At 45.1% G+C, this 22,540-nt stretch overlaps 1 protein-coding gene across 13 annotated transcripts in view; it reads left to right on the plus strand.

Annotated features, from left to right (window-relative positions):
• The window catches only part of BCL2L13 (BCL2 like 13), a 48,013-nt gene that overhangs the window by 21,839 nt on the left and 3,634 nt on the right, over positions 1-22,540 (plus strand). For 4 of the 13 annotated variants that reach the window (XM_060413538.1, XM_027968055.2, XM_042248251.2 and 1 more), the window contains 4 exons: positions 3,467-3,574; positions 6,444-6,600; positions 10,157-10,226; positions 15,055-15,198. In XM_060413538.1, the coding sequence (XP_060269521.1) occupies positions 3,467-3,574; positions 6,444-6,600; positions 10,157-10,226; positions 15,055-15,198 (479 nt within the window). The other 9 variants (XM_060413539.1, XM_027968058.2, XM_027968056.2 and 6 more) reach the window with 8 other exon arrangements.

Genomic DNA, 22,540 nt, shown 5'->3' on the forward strand with positions numbered 1-22,540 from the left:
GCAAAGAGTCGGACACGACTGAGCAACTGCACTGTTCAGCCACTGAGAAAGAATAAAATCCTGCCATCTGTGACAACATGGATGGGCCTAGAGGGGATTATGCTAAGTGAAAGAAGTCAGACAAAGACAAATACCGTATGATTTCACTTATATATGGAATCTAAAAAACAAAACAAATGAACAAATAGAACAAAACAGAAACAGACTCATCCAACCATCTCATCCATTTCAGTATTTATAGTCCAACTCTCACATCCATACATGACTACTGGAAAAACCATAGCTTTGACTAGACAGACCTTCGTTAGCAAAGTAATGTCTCTGCTTTTTAATATGCTGTCTAGGTTGCTCATAGCTTTTCTTCCAAGGAGCAAGTGTCTTTTAATTTCATGGGTGCAGTCACCATCTGCAGTGATTTTGGAGCCCAAAAAATAAAGTCTGTCACTGTTTTCATTGTTTCTCTTATCTATTTGACATGAAGTGATGGGACCGGATGCCATGATCTTAGTTTTCTGAATGTTGTTTTCAGCCAACTTTTTCACTCTCCTCTTTCACTTTCATCCAGAGGCTCTTTAGTTCTTCCCTTTTTGCCATAAAGGTGGTGTTATCTCATATCTGAGGTTATTGATATTTCTCCCAGCAATCTTGATTCCAGCTTGTGCTTCTTCCAGCCCAGCACTTCTCATGATGTACTCTGCATGTAAGTTAAATAAGCAGGGTGACAATATACAGCCTTGATGTACTCCTTTCCTGATCTGGAACTAGTCTGTTGTTCCAAGTCCAGTTCTAACTGTTGCTTCCTGACCTGCATACAGGTTTCTCAAGAGGCAGATCAGGTGGTCTGGTATTCACATCTCTTTCAGAATTTTCCACAGTTTATTGTGATCCACACAGTCAAAGGCTTTGGCATAGTCAATAAAGCAGAAATAGATGTTTTCTGGAACTCTATTGCTTTTCTGATGATCCAACGGATATTGACAGTTTGATCTCTGGTTCCTCTGCCATTTCTAAATCCAGCTTGAACATCTGGAAGTTCACAGTTCACGTACTGTTGAAGCCTGGGTTGGAGAACTTTGAGTATTACTTTACTAGCATGTGAGATGAGTGCAGTTGTGCGGTAGGTTGAGCATTCTTTGGCATTACCTTTCTTTGGGATTGGAATGAAAACTGACCTTTCCAGTCCTGTGGCCACTGCTGAGTTTTCCAAATTTGCTGGCATATTGAGTGCAGCACTTTCACAGCATCATCTTTCAGGATTTGAAATAGCTCAGCTGGAATTCCGTCACCTCCACTAGCTTTGTTCATAGTGATGTTTCCTAAGGCCCACTTGACTTCACATTCCAGGATGTCAGGCTCTAGGTGAGTGATCTCACTATCATGGTCATCTGGGTCAAGAAGATCTATTTTGTATAGTTCTTCTATACTTGTGTATTCTTGCCACCTCTTCTTAATATATTCTGCTTCTGTTAGGTCCATACCGTTTCTGTCCTTTATTGTGCCCATCTTTGCATGAAATGTTCTCTTGATATCTCTAATTTTCTTGAATAGATCTCTAGTCTTTCCATTCTATTGTTTTCATCTATTTCTTTGCATTGATCCCTGAGGAAGGCTTTCTTATCTCTCCTTGCTGTTCTTTGGAACTCTGCATTCAAATGGGTGTATCTTTCCTTTTCTCCTTTGCATTTTGCTTCTCTTCTTCTCTCAGCTATTTGTATCTCCTCAGGCAGTCATTTTGCCTTTTTTCATTTCTTTTTCTTTGGGGGTGTGTGTGTATGAAAGTTGCTCAGTCGTGTCTGACTCTGCAACCCCATGGACTATATAGTCCATGGAATTCTCCAGGCCAGAATATTGGAGTGGGTAGCCTTTCCCTTCTCCAGGGGATCTTCCCAACCCAGGGATCGAACCCAGGTCTCCCACATTGCAGGCCAATTCTTCACCAGCTGAGCCATAAGGGAAGCCCCATATATATCTATACACACACACACACATATATCTTTTTGAATTATTTTCTTCAGCATAATATCTAGAAGTGGAATTGCTGGATACTATGGTGGTCTGTTTTTAACTTTCTGAGGAACCTCCGTATTGGTTTCATATTGACTGTATCAGTCACAGCCACGTGTATCATCTCCGTTTTCATCGACAGTCTGCTACCTTGCCAGTCTTTGTTATTTACTGCCTCTTTAGTAATAGCCATTTTGACAGGTGCGAGGTGATAATCTCAGTGTGGCTCTGATTTGCATTTTCCGGGTAATTAGTCATGTTGAACACTAATGTGTGCCTGGTGGCATCTTTGTGTCTTCTTTGTAAATACCTATTGAGGTCCTCTGCCCAATTTAAATTGAGGCTTTTCTGTTTTGGGGTTTTTTTAATGTCCAGCTGTATGTGTTCTTTATATATGCCAGATATTATTGTTCGCAAATATCTTCTATTCATTAGGCTGACTTTATGCTTTGCACATGGTTTTCTTCACTATGCAAAGGCTTTTTAGTTTGATGTAGCCCCGTTTGTTCATTTTTGTTTTTGTTCCCTTGCCTGAGGAGACATAGCCAAAAAAATTATGCTGAGATCCATGTCAAAGTGCATACTGCCTGTTTTCTTCTAGAATTTTATGGTTTCAGGTCTTATAAATCTTTAATCCATGGATTTGGGGTGGTTGTGTTTCCATTTGTCTCCAGGTATTTTTGATTTCCATTTTGATTTCTTCAGTGGTCCATTGGTTGCTTAGTAGCATATTGTTGTAGGTAATGTTTTAAAATTTTTATTTATGTAGTTTCAGCTATTTACATAGGCAGAAATGTTAAATCAAATGTCATTTAATCAGATAAATATTAACCATGACCATGAGGGGATCCTTTCTGTTGCATTTGTGGTAGAAATACCTAAGGAATTTTATATTTTCCACGACAAAAACCCTCTTGAGGGTCCGAGTTTTATTTTGGTTCGCTGTCCCTTTGTTCTCCTTTCCATGCTACAGAGCAGGCCCTTCCTGGCCTTCTACTGCAGGAGGGTAGCTTTTGCCTCCCACTGGGTTATGCTCCTGGTTTCCCTAAGTTGGAAGATACACATGCTTTGTTGATCATAGGCCTTCTCTTGGAATGCAGTTTGCATGAAGATATGAAGGTAAGGGAACATGATAGCCTTTCAGGTTTTCTTCTCTGTTATGTCAGCAATGTTTCTGAGCAGACTTCTTCCTAGCAGCCCAACCGGAAGCCGAGGACACAGGCTGAATTGAATTGGTGGTTCTGTCCACGCTGGCCTGAGGCCTGAGCTCCAGTCACGGCTCCTCCAGGGGTGGGCTAGCGGTGCAACCTGCCTGGCCTCAGCCTCCTCATTTTTAAGATTCTCCTAGCCCTTGGGCATGATAATGAGTTTTGATTTTGTACTTTCTGACTTATTGCTTAAACATCCTATCCATGTTCTAATGTTTCTGTCTTTCGATAGTAACCTTTCTTGTTGTTTTCAGGGGTTCAGCAAGATACAGTTTCACAATCTCTGGATCAAGAAGTTTTATTAAAAGTTAAAACTGAAATTGAAGAAGAGCTCAAATCCCTGGACAAAGAAATTTCTGAAGGTCTCTTTATTCTTATTTCCTAGTTAATTAGTGGCTCTGTTTGGTGTGGCTTCATTTGTTTTTTTATAGTCAAGTGTTCACAGCATTACATAACTTCTTGGGTCTAGGATTATAGTGGTGAAACTAGAAGGTACCTTTTCCTTTCCTGGGGCATCTGTTTATATTAATAAGTTTCCACAATATACCCAGCAGATGAGATGGACCCTTTTCTGGTGTTAAGTATTGGACTAATCAGTCATGTTAAGGTACTTTCCGTTCAGTGTGATTTGTTGCTTTATATTAACAACGTTAGAGAGAGAGCTGCCAGTGTGCTGCCTTCCTGCTCACGCATATATTGTCGATGGCGGTCGCAGCAGTGTGCCTGTGATGCTGTGGCTACAGACTTTGTGCTTAACATTGAATCGTAAACTTTAAAAATGCGTATATCAAACGAAGATTTACTCAGTCTTTCCCTTATTTATGGAGGGGAGCATGTGGGTTATTTCTTTTTAAAAAATTATTTTTATTTTGCTTTTGGCTCTGCTGGGTCTTCGTGGCTGCACACAGGCTGTCTCTAGTTATGGTGAGAGGGCGTGCTCTTCACTGGGGTGTGTTCTTATTACCGAGCACAAGCCCCAGGGCGTGCAGGCTCACAGCTGTGGAGCAGGGGCCCAGTTGCTCTGTGGCTGCAGAATTTTCCCAGACCAGGGATTGAACCCATGTCCCCTGCGTTGCAGGCGGATTCTTAATAACCACTGTACCACCAGAGCAGCCCTGGGTTATATCTTGCTTTGCTTTCCATAAATAATTTTTGCAGCTTTATTGAGATATATACGAAAAATTTATCCATTTAAAGGTACACAGTTCAGTGGTTGGTATGTTCACAGAATTGTACAGCCAGCATCACAGTCTAAAGTTAGAGCATTGTTCACATCCCCAGAAGAAACACTGTATAACAGTTAACAGTGACTTCCCGTCTGCTCCCACTCCCCAGCCATCCTCACCCCCAGCTAATCTGCTTCCTGTCTCCCTGCATCTTCCTGGGAGGGTCTGCATGTAAGTGGAGTCACGCCCTGAGCCGTGGCTTGTGGCTGGCTTCTGTCACTTAGCACAGCATTTTCAAGGGTCATCCACACACGTGTTTTATTTGATTTGATAAGATTTTATTTCCTTATTTGATTTGATTTATTTTGATTGATTTGATGGAATGGGATCGGATTGATTTGATTTGACTGAATAACAGGGACTGTTGTAAATCAGTGTTTAGTGAGGTGGTGGTGGGCTGTGGGGAGGGGGGAAGCTCTCTGGGACCCTGTGGTTAGATCTCAGTCTTCAGTGAGCTTCTGCCTCTGGGCTGTGAACTTCGAGCCAGTTTCTGAGTTTTTTCCCCTCCCCCTCAGGTGAGATAGGAGGGCTAGAGTAGGTTGGAATTGGAAACAGGCATACCTCAGAGACACTGTGGGTTTGCTTTCAGGCCACTGCAGTAGAGCAGATGTCTTAATAAAAAGTCACATGAATTTTTTGGCTTTCAGTGCATATGAAAGTTATATTGGCAACATACTGTGTTACACTAATTGTGCAGTAGCATTGCCTGGATTTACTTGATTTATTGATGGGATTAATTCAGATCGATTAGATCGGATTATGAATGGATCGTATTGATGGGATTTGATTGATTTGATTTGCCTCCCGTTACTGCTTGTAGGATCATAGTTCTCCAACTAGGGATCAAATCTAAATCTAGGCCACTGCCGCTGGCAGTGAAAGTATTGGTCCAAACTAGTGGACCAAGGAAGAGAAGGAACTGGCAACCCACTCCAGTATTCTTGCTGGAGAATCCTGTGGACAGAGGAGCCTGGTGAGCTGCTGTCCGTGGGGTCGCACAGAGTCTGACACGACTGAAGCAACTTAGCATGCATGCATGCATTAGAGAAGGAATTGGCAACCCACTCCAGTATTCTTGCCTGGAGAATCCCAGGGACAGAGGAGCCTGATGGGCTGCCGTCTATGGGGTCGTACAGAGTCGGATACGACTGAAGCAACTTAGCAGCAGTGGACCAAAGAATTCCCTGCCCGGTAATTTTTAACAAGAAAAAATAGAAATCATGTCTATAAATCAGCTCCCTGTTAGTAAGGAAAGAATATACATATAAATTTATAGAAATCCAGAAACCTAATGTTAATCTTTTATTTTCCTTTCCTAACATTTAACTGATTGATGCTACAAATAGGATGCAGGGCAGATTCCCGGGACAGCATGCCGCTTGTCCCCACTCCCAGGGGTTATGTGTCCTGTCTGCTCCCTGGACCAGCATGGATTATTACTGCAGTCAGAGCAGGGCGGTGTCTGTGTAACAGGGAGTGAGGAATGGAGGAGGGGCTGGCTGCATGGCTGGGCAGTGTGCGTACCTGTAAAACGTGTCCGTGTGCATGACTGTGGGTTTAAAAGTTTGCTCTGAAAGGGAATGGAGGTCACGAGGTCCTTTGAGGTGGAAAAACTGATGAGAATCTGGTTTAAGGAGAGCCATGTTTCTAGAGGCGAAAACAAATGGTCAGATCCCCTTGGGTGATGGGCTGGGAGAGGCTCTCCTTCACCATCTTGGTTGGAACGGATCTGCAGTCATTCACAAAGCTGGTCTGTGCATTTTGACATGTCAGGTTAGCCTTTTTCTTCTCTTGAAACTGAGATTTTTCATAAAAATCTTTCTTTAAGAAAATCTTTAAATCTAGGGCCTCTTGAAAGAAAGATTAATGCCCGGTAACGATCGTCTGACGTTTTCAGTGGCTTACACTATGCTGTGGTTCCCAGTAGTCCGCATCCTAACCCCCTGGGTTTACAGCACGACTTCTCACCTGCTCATTCACAAGGGTGCGCCTTTTGCTTCTTCAGCCTTCGCCAGCACAGGCTTCGACCGCCACACCTCGCCCGTGTTCAGCCCCGCGAACCCGGACAGCTCCGTGGAGGACTGCCTGGCCCACCTCGGGGAGAAGGCGGCGCAGGAGCTGCGGGCGCCTCTGCTCGGGGCCTTGCAGACACTGCTCAGCCGGTGAGTGCCCCTTGGGCAAGTCCACGCTGCTCCTCGCTCTGAAGGCCTCGTTTAGGTGAACGGTGTCGCTTTTCTCACTTGCTTTTATGTTTTCCTTTCCCTAATCCTCTCCTTTTTCATTTTGAGCAGTGATGTAACTGTTCCAGCATGAATTTGACTGTATTTATTTGTTGGACTGTCTGGTTTCAGCAGATGCTTTCTCTGGTTGTAACCACAGCCTGTTTCACTGGCCCTAACCACTTGTCACCACCACCCTCATGGCCAGCGTGACTGGAATGGCTGGGTCTCACACACTGTACCCTGGGGTTGGCGTTGTGTCAGCTTAGGGCGCCCGGATGTGGCTCAGCTTTGGTTTGCACACCTGCCTGTGGTGCTTCTGCCACACGCCTGCGGTGGGAACTTCTCTTCCAGCTGTCAGCCAGAAGAAGCTCATCGTGAAAGTCTATTAGCATAAAGCCAAGTCATTTATTGAAAATCTTAAAAATTCCTTTCCCTTAATTCTTTGCTTAGAGTCATTAAGAAATTGGTATGAATTAGAAAAAAAATGTCTGTTTTAATAAAGATTGACCGCTGCTAACACAAGGTGAAGACGGTTCCTTTACTAAAAGGGCCAGTATTCAGGTGCCAAGCCACTGTTGCAGTAGGTGACCCTGTACCTTGACAGAGCAAAGTGTGTATGTTGCCATTTGCTAGAATGAAGCAGTTTGGGTTTAAGGAGAATTCAGTTTGTTTCTTCATGTTCTGGTGGCATGAGCAAATGTAAAAATCCAAGCTATGCATAGGAAACAGTGAAGTGAAAATCATATCTAGATTTTCTTAACTTTATACATAGAAAGTTTTAAAAATAAATGTGGAGACAAGACTGGGTATGGGAATTACAACTTCCACAGGAAATTTGGAGGTGCAGCCCAGCAGTTGCTTATGGAGTGTTTGGTGGGGGGCGGGCAGGGGCGGTTAGGCAGTTTCCAAGCTTCTGACGCTAGAGGAGCCATATTTTCATTTAGTTTATATGTTGAGATTTCATCTTAGGTTTGAAGAAACCTGCTTTTTGGCCAAAATAAACATGGAAAACTTATAAAAGTGGTTAGGACTGGGAGCAAAGTAACTGAGAAGCGTGAGGCAAAAAGTTGCTCGCAACCTTGATGCAGACTGTTTGTATCAGTCATTTCCCTCTTAGTTTCTGCGTCAGTTTTGACTTCACTGGGATATCATTACTTTGTTGAGAAACAGTACAGTTTTATCTATGTGCGATTATGTGAGGACAGGATTCTGCTTTTGGAGTCCTTTTCATGATCTACAGGAAAAGATGGCGCCTTTTCACTGCAAAGTAAATGATATTTTTAAAAAATATAGTCTTGGATGAATATTTGTTTTGTTTTCCCCAGTAGCTTAACAACTCTAAAAAGTTACTAATACCTTGGAATAACTAATGATGAACTACCAGTATTATACAGGTTGGTGGCAGTATCTTTTAAGGTAGAAAATACCACTTATTCCTCCAGTTTTGTTGAAGTAGAAAATTAATTGTGAACTCTTCACATAGCCAAGCACCAGCAGTTTGAAGGGTTTTTTTTTCCAAATTGGCCTGGCTGACCAGTGGTTAGACTTTGCAGTTTCACTACCAAGGGTACAGCTTCAACCCCTAAGATCCTGCAGGTCTCACAGCATGGCGAAAAAAAGAAAGATATTTAAATCTAAAAAAGTTCTTCCCCTCAAGTTTTCTCCTTTGCAGAGTCCAAGTCGCTCATTAGATCGGGCCGGTTTTTCAGGCTGCTTGTTTTTCTGTGGTTAAATTTTCCTTTGAACGTTTTAATCTGCTGAATCTTTAATGTGCATATATGTGTCTACATATAACGCTTCAAATCATGTTTCATTCTGGCGGATGCTAACGTCATTTAGCCTGATAAACTCCCGTCAGGACCCCGTGCCACCGAGCAGCAGCAGACAGTTCAGTTCAGGAAAGGAAGGGAAGGGGCTGGATGACCAGGTAGAGCTGCGGGGAGCACGTGGGCAGGCAGATGGCAGCCTGTTTGCTGGAGTCCAGTGTCATGGCCCCCTGGTGCCAGCCCAAGTCTTCCAGCTGTTCTCCGGCTGCTTCAGTGGAAATGTGACAGCAGGAAGGTCGCACATAGTGTCTCACTAGAAGAGCCACCCATGGTCTTGGTACTTCAGTGTCCCGGTGGTACGCTGTCTCACAGACTTACAGAAGAGGGCCACACGTGTGTCAGAGCTGCTCTCTGTAACGTCCAGACCTGTGCGCTGTCCAGCAGGGAAATGAAGTCACACGTATGTAACTTGAGATTTTCTAGCAGCCGTGTAAAAAAATTAAATGTAGATTTTAAAATATATTGTATTTAACTCAGTGTGTTAAAATATTCTAGTTTTAACATGTATCTATTACAGAAATCCTTGGTGAGCTGTCGTAGGGTCTTTTTTCTTAGCAAGTCTCTGCTGTCTGGTGTGTTCCTCTCCCTTCGCAGTCCGGATGCTGGCCAGCTACCAGGGGCGTCACTGCCATCATGACCATGTCAAAACCCTGATTCAAACCAGGAACCTTGTGGCCTTTGGAGCCAGAGCTCACTGGGTGTGAATTCCTGTTCTGTGTTGCTCTTTGCCATCTCTGTGGATTTGGGATAGTCTCTTAGCTTTTCTGAGCTTCAGTTTCCTAGTGTGTACTAGGATATAAAAAGCACAAAGGTATTAAAATGTAAAACATAACAGCAAACTACCGGGAAGTGTACCTGTTATAACTGTTCAAAAGACTGAAGTGATCAGGTTGTTCAAAGCAGAAAATGCCTTTGGAGTGAATTTTACAATCCTTTAAAAGCAAGATTCCTATCCTTTTTTTAACTTGTGTGTTAATTCTTTGCCCACCAAAGGTGGGTGGAGGTAAATTTTTATTAAATCTGTTATGCAAGCACTTGGTGCCTTCACCTTGCTGCCAAGTATCTGTTGCGGTTGTTAATTTGCACAGAAACCCAGGCTTAGAACACAGCACTCACGACCCCTGAGTAGATGAGTGTCTGTGTGTCTGGAATGGGCAGGAGAGCCTTGCCCTGGAGCCGATGTCAATGACTCCAGATTTAAAGTAGCGTGTTTATTTGCCTCCAATTTGAGCAGTCTTCCAGTGACAATATCTCTGTAAGTTTTAAATACTTTACATTCTTTGCCTTTAGAAGCTTAAATTGTTTTTTTATATTAATGAGGTCATTTTTATTGTTTGCTCTTAACTTGATTCTATTAATAACCCAACTGTATAAATTTATCTGCAACATAGAAATCTTGTTGGATAAAATTCAATTACAAAAAAACTGTTATTTTTCTTATGTTGTGAACTGCTTTCCCAAGCTGATAGCATAAATCTCACCTGTAGAGAATGCTTAAGGAAAAATGCATAGCAAATGGTGAAAGCCAGTCTCATAGAAAATTATCTGTTGAATCATCTGTGTTACTTTAGCGCAAGTTCTGTAGCAGAGTAGTGACTGTTTATTTATTCATCTGGAAATTTAGAATTTTCCTTCTTTGTGACACAGATTTTTAAAAAAAATCTCTACAGGCCAGTGACATATCAGGCATATCGGGAATGTACACTGGAGGCCACAGTTCATGCCAGCGGCTGGAATAAGGTATCCACCAAGTTATCTTTTCTGTTACAAGATTTTAGTGTGTTAATGATAAAGTCCAGGAGGGGATTGTTAGCATCGTGTGAGAGCTCGTTGTTCCATGAGCCCAGCTGTGTTATGTGGGTGTGTCTGATGAAGGCTGGCCCAGATCCAAGGGTGCTGTCGTGTGCCAACTTCCTTCCATCTGTCCTGAATCCCCATTATCTCTTCATTTCTCTCCAGACGGTTGTTTGCACACAGGTGAGTATGTTTTGGGGGAAATGCACAGGCTTTGTTTGGGACGGCTTCTGGGGTTCTTACAGGAGGAACCCTGGCTGTGCTGATGTTTCCAAGGTGTCTCACGCCATGCCTCATCTGAGTGTTGCAGCTGTCCCCTCAGAGGGCGCAGAAGGGACTTTATCAGCTTTTCTCTTGTTGGGTCAGGTGAAGAATCAGTTTTAAAAAAGAGAGTTCTTGCTTACGACCCCTGGACCAGTACACGTTGGAACTGGCACTGGAGCTGAGGTCTGATTCCCACTTCGGTGTTGCCTGTCTTTCTGCTGTCCCTTGCTGCTCACCCACTGTTTGAGGCCGTGCGGTCCACTTGTCACCTTGTTGAGGCAGAGTCTCGGGAGAGGTGGTCTAGGCTCATCCTGTTCACCAGGAGGAGGGCTGGCCTTTGGTGATGTGGTGCTTGGGATGAGAAAGTGCAATGCAATTATTTTTATAAGTAGCTCCTCTACTGAGAATTATTCTGCTGTAAGCTAGACTGTGTGACTTCATACATCTAATTGATGTATATTATTTTTACTCACCTTAATACAGGCTTTGACGGCATTAGAGCGTAATCATGAGCATCATGGGCCTGTAATCGGACTTGTCTCCGTATCAGCTTTGCCACTGACTAGGTGCACGTCTTAGGGCAGGTTAGTTAAGCAGGTGAGGTCTTGATGTTCACATTTGTGACATGGAGACCATACCACTAACCTCAGAAGTGTTAGTAGAGCTAAACGACACCGTGTGTGGTCAGGGCTTGTTTCCGGGCATTGTCTGGCACCACAGTGAGAGCTCCGCAAACAGTGGCTGTTGTGTTAGATTTGACACATGGAGCCTTGTTCCCAGTCACTATCACGGAGTTTTATTATGTTACTACTGTGAAAGAGTTGTTAGAAAATGTTTCACTTACTTTATGGAATAAAGCAAACCTCTCTTATGAACACTTGAAATAGATTTTATAAATGAAAGTGAGCTTCGTTATGAGGTATTTCTTTGTATATCCAACAGCAAGTGAGATCCCTAATGTCACTAGCTTTGTCCCCTATCTTACGTTTTTCTCATGTTGCGCTTGTCTAAGATTGTTACAGTCAACTCCTGTGTGTCTCCCTTTCCCCGTCCTATGGTTATCCAAAAAATGAAAGTAACCCCAGTCGTCACGTTTCTTCTTCACCCATCCTTTTTTCCCCACCACCCCATTCCCTACTGCATTTCAGTCCCTTACCTGAACCACAGGCCAGACTCCACGAGGCATGAGCCTTCATGGAAGTGAAGCCCACTGGAATAGGACCTGCTCTGCTGAGTCCAGCACTGCTGTCTGAGTCCCTTAGGGCAGAAAAGAACCCAGCTTGTCATGATAAGCAGCTAAAATGCCTCCTTCCACCCCAGTCAAAATCAGATTGGCTAATTTAAGCATTTAGCCCATTTTTGTATTTTATATTTTGCACAAGTATTTGCAAAATTTTGATATAACATCACTATATGAAGTGGCTGTCTGGTAGGTAAGTAAGGTGCAAATGAAAAAGTATCCACAAAGCATGCCCAGTTTCCAAGCTGAATGTCAATTCATCTGAGTAAAGATTGTAAAAGCATCTTGGCAAAATGCTCTTTAAATCAAAGTAACTGGAGGAAAAAAGCTGGTCGCAAACCCATATTAATAGGATGATTTTTTCAAAAGTATATGTGTAAATGTAGGCTGTATAGAATGTATATACTGAGAAAAATAATCAGAATGTGTGCCAGAATATTAAATAATCCATAGTAGTTATCTCAGAATTATAGGTTATTCTTTAATTCTTTTTTATTATCCCTCATGGCGATTGGTTGTTTTCTATGAACTTATCTGCTTATAGGAAAAGAAGAAAATGACCATCAAGAGAAAAGCTAGAGTGGTTAGTGCCTGGTGCTCACACGGTAACAAGTAGACTGTGGAAGTGCAGTAGCAAGGAGAGTTCATCTGCCTTGGTTGGTTTTTAGTGGCATATTACGTCACTCACCTTTTAAAATCTTTTACTAAAACGTCAGGTGTACACAGAGTGGAGCACACAGTGTGACAGGCTTGCGCCCGTCCCCCAGCCTCAGCAGGTGTCAGCCTGGGTCTGGGCTTGTCCGTCTGTTTCCCACTCTCCCCTGGATTACCTTGACGCACACCCTATAGATACATTAGTGTGTATTTCCAACACCTCAATTATTAGCAGTAATTTTAATATCATCAGCCTGTTTAGTATTCACATCTTCCCAGTTTCATGAAGATATTTTCCTAAGCTCATTTGAGAATTGAGATCCAAACAAAGCTCACGAATAGTATTTGCCAGGCCTCCCTGTGCCTAACCATCTCCCAGAGTTCACTCAAGTTCATGTCCATTGAGTTAGTGATGCCATCCAACCATCTCATCCTTTCTGCCCTCTTCTCTTGCCCTCATCTTTCCCAGCATCAGGGTCTTTTCCAGTGAGTCAGCTCTTTGCATCACGTGGCCAGAGTACTGGGGCTTCAAGTTCAGCGTCAGTCCTTCCAGTGAGTTTTCAGGGTTGATCTCCCTTAGAATTGACTGGTTTGATCTCCTTGCTGTCCATTAGGTGTGCAGGTGATACAGAACTCTTGTGAGTAGTGAAATGTGGGACTGATGGAAACAGTTGAGGAAATACCCATGAACCTTTGTGACCGCAGCAGTTGGAGGGCAGTGGGTGTGGCTGTACAAAGGCGACCCAAGTTACAAACTGTGAGAGTGTCATCAGCCAAGTAGAAGATGCTAGTCTTATAAAAGGAAGCCTCTGCACTCACCGCATTTCAAGGAGTGTGTAATAGCAGTGAAGAAGATTCAGGAAAGAGTAACTTAAATGATGGAAGCGGTGGAGCAGTTGCTATATGAAGAATGGACTACAAGGTTAGATTTCAGTGTAAAAAGTAATAGTGAATCAGAGGGAATACGGTTAAGGACTAAAGTTAAGACAGTGAGAGGATTACAGGCTTATCTCTAGATTATTGTATCATAAAACTAGGGCAGCTACGCTTGATACGTGAAAGAGGTGAATTTTGAACAATTAGTAAGAGTATTACTCTATATGGCAAGTCTGAAACATTTGCAGCTCATTTCTGAGAGGCAGTAGAGCTTAAATGTAAATAAATTTAAGACATTGCATGTAGTACATCACTGTGGGAAATGAGAATGTTTTGAGGCATGCAGGGCCCCAGGCCCTAGGGGTTGGTGTGATGTGTCTGCTGGGCTGGGTCACAGCTCCCCTCCCTGCCCCAACTGAGACTGAGCATGGAGCTGGATGAGCAGCTGTGATCCTCTTTTCAGAAGTGCTGCAGGCGTCTGCTTGTGCAGAAAGCCTCGCAGAGTCCTGTCTGCAACCCTGTGCCCCTCTGCTGGTGCTGGGAAGCAATTTTGACTATGCTTGGGGCTAGAGTTCTTTTAGAATACCACAAAGGAAAGATGTGTGCTTGCCACATTTTTCTTTCAGACTTTTTAATAGAGATTCCCTTGGAGCCGCTTTTACTTAAAACCACCAAAGAATATTAGTAGGGATATAAACTCATTGTCTTTTCTGTTTGTCCTCTTCTGCAGAAATATATTGTAATCCCTCAGCTATGACCTTGGCAGGTCAGTGACAGGAAACTGGTTTCATTTCCTTTGGCGGTCCTTTTTGATGTTGTAGTCAGAAGGGTTTCAGGCAGATGGTTGACTGAAAGTACTTAGTTCTCTTCAGTATGCAGGAGGTTTTGGGGAAGGAAAGGCGCTCTAGTTAGTCTCTGTCATAAATTTTAATGACTTTTTATTTATTTATTTTTTTTCTTGCAATTTGATTCTTACATGATAGTATACATGTTTCATTGCCATTCTCCCAAATGGGGGAGACTTTTTAATGACTGTTTAATATTGAGCCATAAGGTTATTAGGAGTGATACTGACAACTCTGGGTTTTGGTGACTTGTGTAAGATGGTTCATGACTTTGAAAGTGTTGTGTTCAATTAGGTAATAAAAGGACAAGGACAGCGTGCACCACGTGCAAAAGACGCGCGCGTGAAAGTGCGTTCCTGCCGTGTCACCACTGCTCTCTTCCTGGGCTGCCACTGTCGGCAGTCTCTTAGGTGTTTTCCAGAAGTACCATGGGGTTCTACAGTGTTCACGCAGACGGCGCCACATTGCACATACCCTGCTTTATCTTTTTTCACTGAAAATGAATCTCGGCAGCTGGGCAGTGCACCGTCTAATTCATTTTAACAGCTTCTTGATATTTTTCTGGATGACCAGAATTTGGCAGTGCCTGTTGGGTCATTTCCAGTCTTTAGCTGTTATAATGCCTCAGTGGATTTCCTGTACATATGTGATTACACATACACATGCGTGTGCACACACACGGAGGCCTGGTTGTTGTCATATAATAACATCTCTACCACCCTGTGGTATAAAACGTACATGCGGTTTTCTCCAAAATTCAAGTTGAGGTCACTGTTTAGTATAATAAAAAGGGAATTCCACAGTGATGCACCAAAATGTGTTTTCTAGTAGTTGAACATGTAGAATGACCTGCAAGAATTTCAGTTTGTTTTACTCCCTCATCTTTGTGTTGAAGATTTTGGTGCCTCTGATTTTGCTGCGACAAATGCTTCTGGAGCTGACGAAACGCGGCCAGGAGCCGCTGGGTGCGCTGCTGCAGTTCGGCGTGACCTTCCTGGAGGACCACGCGGCCGAGTACATCATCCAGCAGGGCGGCTGGGTACGTGCCTGCCAGTTGCTGTTGCGGTTGTTCTAAATGTTTTCTTTAAGAAAAAAAAAAATGAGTCTTTTCATGGTTGTTTTTAACAGCCTAGGTTAAATTCATTCAGTATTCATATTGTGATTGAATGGCAATCAGTGGAAAGGCTATTCATGCAGTTTAATTTAATCTACTAAGATTTTGGAGTACTTCTGCGTGCATATATGGTATTTTAAGTGTTTTTGAAACACTTCATACTAGCACAGAGCACAGAAATAACTAAGGAGTGAGGAGTAGTGAATGAGCACCTGGGCATTTACCGTCCCAGTGGAAGGGACAGCCAGCGCTCGGGGTCTCCTCGTTGCCCCTGGATTTGCACACACAGGGGCAGCCCCTGTTCCGAACTGTAGCTTCAGTACGCATGTGCCCCCGTAGATGGTATGATTTCGTTTGGACTTTATGTGAATAGTGCCATATGTATTCCTCTGTAACTTGCTTTTTTCATTCACTGTTATATTCTTGAGATTCACCTAGGTCATTGTTTCTCAACTTTTTCTTCATTATCACCCTCCCGAGGATCCTGTTTAGACATTGTTATCCTTACTATCTCCCTCCTCCCCATGAGAAATTTTCAAGGTGCAGATCCAAGTCTGTCTGTGCCGAGGTAAGACCTTTGTCACGGCTATGATTCTCCTATCTCCACACCGGTTTTCACCCTCGATGGATTCCCTTTGCGAATGCGTGATCTGAGTCCACGAGTTGGTGGCGTTTGGTTTTTTAAATATGTCACAGTTTATCGATAGTTTATTCCTTTTTGCTGTTGGACGCATTGCTGTTTGGAACACTGTCAGGCACGTGTGCAGGAGTGCCTTTGGCCTTTCGCCTGGGGAGGAATTTTTAGCTCCAGGAGTGTAGTCCTGTTCTGAGTTGCAAGACAATGCCCGACTGTTTCCACAGTATTTCCCAACTTTTGCTCTGTCAGCAGCTTGTGAGAATTTTTTTAATGTGAGAATTTTTGTTGTTCTGTGTCTTCCGTAACACTTACTATTGTCAGGCTTACTAATTTTAAAAATTATTTATTAAAATAAGATTATTTATTAAAATAAAATAAGTTATAAATTTACAAGTTACAAAGGTAAAGCAATCCTACATCCCCTTCCCCGCGTTTCCCACATGTTAACATCTTACATACCTACAGCTCCTTTGTCAAACTGATTTTTCCATATTGATTTTCTGTCCAGCACATGTGCTCAGGTATCTTATAGATTCTGACTATCTCTGGGTTCCTTTGGGTTTTCTACATAGAAAATCACAGCATGTGTGAATAATGTCAGGTTTTTTTTTTTCCTTTGAGTGTCTTTTTTAAAAACAAGGTGCTGTGCTAATCAGGACCTCCAGCGCAGTATTAACAGCATTGGTGTTAATCCAGCCTTGTCCTTTTCCTGATATTAATGTGAGTGCCTTTAACATGTCACCATTTAGTTGTATGAGTCTCCATGAGTGAGGTCTGTCTGTAACTTTCCTTGTTGTGTTTCAGTTTTAAGGCTTCATAAAAGAATTGCAGTTGGGAAGAATGTCTCCTTTTTCCCCTGTGCTCTGGAACAGTTTGTGTGGGATTCGGGTTATCTGTGCCTTGCTTCCCATGACGTCCTTCACAGCCACCTGGCATTTTCTCTGGGGAAGGTCTCTGTTCTTCTTGTCAGTCTCCGGTCGCTCGCTTGCGTCTCTGAGTCAGGTCTGAGTTGCCGGGTCTTGATCCAGGCGTGTGTGGTCACTCACGCAGGCACACAGACTCTAGTTCCCACGCTCGGGCTCACTTGCTCCGTGGCAATGTGGGATCTTAGTTCCCCAACCAGGGTTCAGACCCACATCCCCTGCAGTGCAAGGTGGACTCAACCGCTGGACCACCAGGGACGTCCCTTACACTACTTACTTTTATAAAAAGAGTTTTCTTTTGCAGAATTGTGAGTATATATGAAAACAGAGAAGTGCACGTACTGAGCCCCACCACTTAGTCCTGATAGCCATTAACTCGTTGCCAGTCACGCTTCAGTCATCGCCTAATCACCTCCCGTCCTAATATTATTTTGAAGCAAAATCCAGACATCCTGTAATTTTCTCTGCAAAGATTTCACTGTGTATCTCTAAAGATAAAGGTTCTTTTAAATTTTATGTTATAATACCATTATTGAATCACACAAAAAAATAATTCCTTCGTATCATCAGATAACCTTTTAGCATTCAAAGTGTCTAACAGGCTGACAAGGGAATGAGGTTAGTAAAATGCTTCTCGGAGTTTGAATGTAACACTGGATTTGACCTTACTGGAACTTGGACCGTCAAAGTAGATGGTGGGTCGGGTCATGCTGACAGTGGTCTTGGGTTCAAAGAGACTTTTGTGACAAGACCCTCCTCTCTTTACCAGGAGCTTTCCTGTCCCTGGGTGGGTGCTTTAGGAACATCCCCAGTGTAGATGCCCAGCCCCAAAGCAGACACCAGTAGGGAAGAGGGGAGACACCTTGAGAGATTCTGCAGAGGTGGTGCCCCCTTTTTCCACGGCTCCCTCTCCCTCCTTTGTAAAGATGTGAGTGTTCAGGCGCCTTGGATGGAGCTCCTTGGGTAGGGGTGGGTGATGTTGGATCAGATACTGTCGGCACGTGTCTTCAGAGCCTCGCCTTCCCTCCCTCCTTGTACGGCCTCGCCTTGTGGGAGTGGGGGCCCTGCGGGCGTGGTATTCACGGCAGACACAGTCGCTGCTATCTCCTTGGGGGCAGGGCTGTCACAGTGGCAGCCGCCTCTCCTGCCACTGCCTCCAGGAGAGCCCTCCCCGCGCCCCTGCCCTCCCCGTGACTGTCGTGGATGGAGGCAGGATGGCCTGCTCCAGCCTAGGCTTCCCAGTGCCCTCCTGGTGTCGTTGCTGCTGCCCGTGGGTGGCGTCCCCAGGGACCTTCCTAGCCTGGATGGTGCTCTGTGATGGAGGAGGAGGAGCGTAGAGGGGGCATTGTTTATTCCCTTCTCAGTGTTCTGTTTCTGTATGATGGAGTGCCTCAAACTTTGGTGGTAATTACAATTTGTTATAAAGTATTTTATTCAACTAAAATCTGTACACTTGAAATAGAGCAGTATGTATGAGTAACTAGTTTGTTAGTATTTAAAGTGTTTTCCTTTCTAAATGTGAGTGCCCAATCTGTACTTCACACTGTTACATTTGAGCACCCTGTGTTTTTGTATTTAAAACCAAGAGCATGCTTTTCTGGCTAATTGGTGAAAATGCATCCTCTGACAGAAAGTGTCAGCACGCATCTCCTTCCAGGCACTTTGTGTGGAACAAGCATTGACAGGTCTTAACAACACTGGCCCTGAGAGGGCTCGCTGGCCACGTGGTGGTGCATGTCTGTTACGTAAGGCCTGTCATATGACTTCCCCGGCTGTGTCTGTCTTCAGCCGCATGAACGTGAGCTCCTGAAGTGGAGCTGGCTTCTCGAACCTGCAGGAGAGGCGGTGAGGGAGGCAGTGACTTGGGGTGAGTGGGGTGGCCCTGTGTGGTGAGCTGTAGTCGGTGGGGTGGCCCTGTGTGGTGAGCTGTAGTTGGTGGGGTCGCCCTGTGTAGTGAGTTGTAAGGCAGGTGTTGGCCTTAGAGATTTGCAGAAAGAAAAGTGAGTCTTCGTTGTCTGAATTATAGAAAGAAATGGCTGGGATAAATGTCTTTGGAGGCCTGCAGGGAGTGTTCCTTGTCCTGCTTCTGCTGCTGCTGAGTCGCTTCAGTCATGTCCGACTCTGTGCGACCCCATAGACGGCAGCCCACCAGGCTCCGCCGCCCCTGGGGTTCTCCAGGCAAGAACACTGGAGTGGGTCGCCATTTCCTTCTCCAACGCATGAAAGTGAAAAGGGAAAGTGAAGTTGCTCAGTCGTGTCTGACTCTTGTGACCCCAGGGACCGCAGCCTGCCAGGCTCCTCTGTCCATGGGATTTGCCAGGCAAGAGTGCTGGAGTGGGCGCCACTGCCTTCTCCTTTGCTTGTGCTGGGTCTTGTTTTGTGAATATTTGTCTTCAAGTGTTTTTTCCCCCATTGTACTGTGTTTGAGGTGATTTTCCATTGTACTGAATTGAGAGGTTTTTAGAACAGAGTCGGATACGACTGAAGCAACTTAGCAGCAGTAGCAGAACAGTTTTAGGTTTATGGAAATGTTTATCAGAAGGTGCAGAGATTTCACATTAACTCCCTGCCTCCACACATGCGAGCCCCCTGTTGGCAGCCCGGGCCAGATGGAGCCTCCATTACCCTTGTCGAGAGGCACACCAGCATCCCCCAGAGCCCACAGTTTACATTAGAGTCCAGACCTCTTGGTGATGCTGGCTATGCATTATATGGGTCGGGATGAATTTATAGTGACGTGTCCGACCAGTACTGGTTTCATTGCTGTAGAAATCCTCTGGGCCTCCCCGGTTTGTCCCTCCCTCTCTCTGAACTCTGGCAACCACTGACCTTTTAATTGTCTCCAAAATTTTGCTTTTTTTCTAGAAGATCATAGAGTTGGGAGACATAAAGTACGTAGCCTTTTCAGATTGGCTTCTTTCAGTTAGTAATACGCATCTGAGCTTCCTCCTTTCCTCGTTAGCACCGAGGACTTGCCAAGTGCATGTGGGACCTTTGTTCTCTGACCAGGGATTGAAACCACGTCCCCTGCACTGGAAGCATAGTCTTAAGCACTGGACCACCTGGGAGGCCCCAGGCTCATTTTTGAAACTGGTTGTTGGTTTTATTAATGTTGAATTTTAAGAGTTCTTTGTGTTATTTGGGGTAACAGCCCCTTATTGGATGTGTCTTTTGCAAGTATTTTCTCCCAGTCTGTGCCTTTTCTTCTCTTTCTCTCAGAATTCTCTCTTCAGTAGTCTAGCTTTCCATTCACTTCTCTCATTGATTGTGCCTTCTATCTAAAAAGTCATCACCAGGCCCATGAGCTTTTAGCTTTTCTCCTGTGGCATCTTCTAAGAGTTTTGCATCTTACATTTAGATCTAGGATCCGCACCTGCTCCCGTGCGCACCACATGGCTTGTGGGATCTTAGTCCTGATGCCAGGATCGAACCCAGGCACTCAGCCATGAAAGTGCGGAGTCCTAACCACTGGACCACCAGGGAATTCCCTGTGATCCATTTTGAGTAAAGCTTTTTAAAGGTGAGCCTATGTGCCCAGGTTCATTTTTTTAAAACAGATGTTTTACTTTTTTTTTTTTAAGTTTTGACTGTGCCATGAGACAGGTGGGTCTTAGTTTCCTGACTGGGGATCAAACCCTTGCCCCTGGCTTTGGAAGCAGAGGGTCTCAGCCACTGGACCATGAGGGAAGCCCCCAGAAGCAGCCTGAGGATGACTGCTGCGTCCCTGCCATGTCTGGTCCTGGCGTGTGTGTGTGTGCTCTTTTTGCTGTGCCTTGTCACTCTTTCTGGATAGCCAGGCTTGCTGTCCCGGATAGAAGGAACTGCGTCCGGAGGTCTGGGTGATGTGGTGAGGCATCAGGAGATGTGTTTGCAGGCCTGTGAATAGGTCTTTGCAGGTGAGCGAGCCTGTGGGCTCCCCCGCCCTTGAACTTGACAGGAGTTTCTCTTTCTCCCTCCTCCCTAGACGGCACGGATGGCCAGGGTGGGTCAGTGCTGGGCATCTCCCTCCTCTGGGGTCAGGCGGTGGTTAACTGGTTTCCCCTGCCAGCAGAGCTTGTCAGGGGGAGCGAGGCGCTCGGCTGCTTCAGAGGGGCTCCTGTGCCTTCGCCCGCCCAAAGCAGGGGTCCAGGGCGACTCCCAGAAGCACGGGGCCTTCCTCTGGCAGCCCCCGTCCCCCCATGCAGCCCGCCTGGCCTCCTTCAGCCCCAGGGCGGCCCTTGGCCCTGTGCCGTCTCCTCTCTTCTCTCACGATCCTTGAGATTTCTGGTGGTTGAGCTTTTTTTTTACCGTGTCTGACCGAGTGTAGAGGAGCAGGCGTCTGTTTTACCTTCTGGGTGATAAGGGTTGGGGTGACAGGTGGGCTGAGTCCTTGAGTGAGCTCCCCGGGAGGGTGGTCTTGCGAGTCTGCCCAGCATTCTCAGTGGATCAGCTCATCGGCAGCTGTGACCCTGCGTGTGAAACGCTGCTTGAGGTGGCACAACGGTTTGTAGGTTGTGTGACCTGAAGTAGGACGGACGCAAACGCGGTCGAGTGCTGCCACAGCCCCGAGGTGCTTCTCTGAATGGTTCCAGTCCGCTTTCACTTGTACCCACCTATTCCGCAGTAGTCCCTTTAGATATTCCAGTTTCTTCTCTACCGCCCTTCTTACTGGAAGAATTTCCTGAACATACCTCCTGTATTTGCTTGACGGAAACACCAAGAATAGCGTTTTCCGGTTACTTCTTGCCGTAAACTCAGGAAAAGCACCAGTGTGGGAAGCAGGGGCTTGGACCCCACAGGCGAGCCGCCTGGCCAGAGCCAGTCCCGGCCGTGGACTTCAGGCCGGGTGTGCACCCTCCTCGGGTGCTTCAGCTTCCTTATTTTGACGGCAAAATGAATTAAGTCCGGGCTTCAGAAGGACACCGATGCCCAATTCTCACAGCAGCTGAGGGGCCTTGGGCGAGTTCCTACTTCTTGGGCGGCGTCTGTTTAAACAGAACATAGTTCTCTGTTAAACTCTCGTTGGTCCCAATTAATTATATATTTTTGAGCCCTTGAATTTGTTCCTCTGTGTTTTTGTGTCAGTGGGACTGAAGATACAGCTGCTCCCAGTGATACAAGCGCTTTGTGCCGACAGTGCCTGAAGCCGGTGGTGCGCTGACCTCTGGTGCCTTCTCTCTGAGACAGCCTGCTGTCCGTTAGCGACAGTGACTGTCGCGGGGCTGGAGTCGGTGGTGCGCTGCGTGTGGATGACGGCTCCCCCTGCTGCCCTCTGGTGCCTTCTGAGACAGCCTGCTCTCCGTTAGTGACAGTGACTGTCGCGGGAGAGGCCTCCGGTTGAGATTCTTGCTTTAGCTGACCAGAAGCAAAAGTTTCAGTGATCATCTATTCTTTCTTTAAAACTTCTTACATAAAGCATAAAATTTTTGGTGAATCGTCATTGAAATGTCACGACCCACATGCAGGAATAAATTGCAGGGTAGAGCCCGTGACAGCAGGGAGAGCGGCTGAGCCTGGCCGGTGTGGAGCCCCTCGCTCTCGCCGAGCTGTTGCCGTGGCAGCCCTGCTGATAGTGCTGTGTGGTGAAGAAGTCTTCTAGATACAGGACAGAAGATTCTTAACTCTCAGCTTTGAGTTGTTAAAAATGAAGAGAAAAGTAACTTTGTATTAAATGCTGTCTTGGTTTAACTTTTCCCTCATTTCATCATAATGGAACTTCTGAGATTTC

The sequence above is a fragment of the Ovis aries genome, chromosome 3 (genome assembly GCF_016772045.2).
Source record: "Ovis aries strain OAR_USU_Benz2616 breed Rambouillet chromosome 3, ARS-UI_Ramb_v3.0, whole genome shotgun sequence".
NCBI classification, from domain to species: Eukaryota; Metazoa; Chordata; class Mammalia; order Artiodactyla; family Bovidae; genus Ovis; species Ovis aries.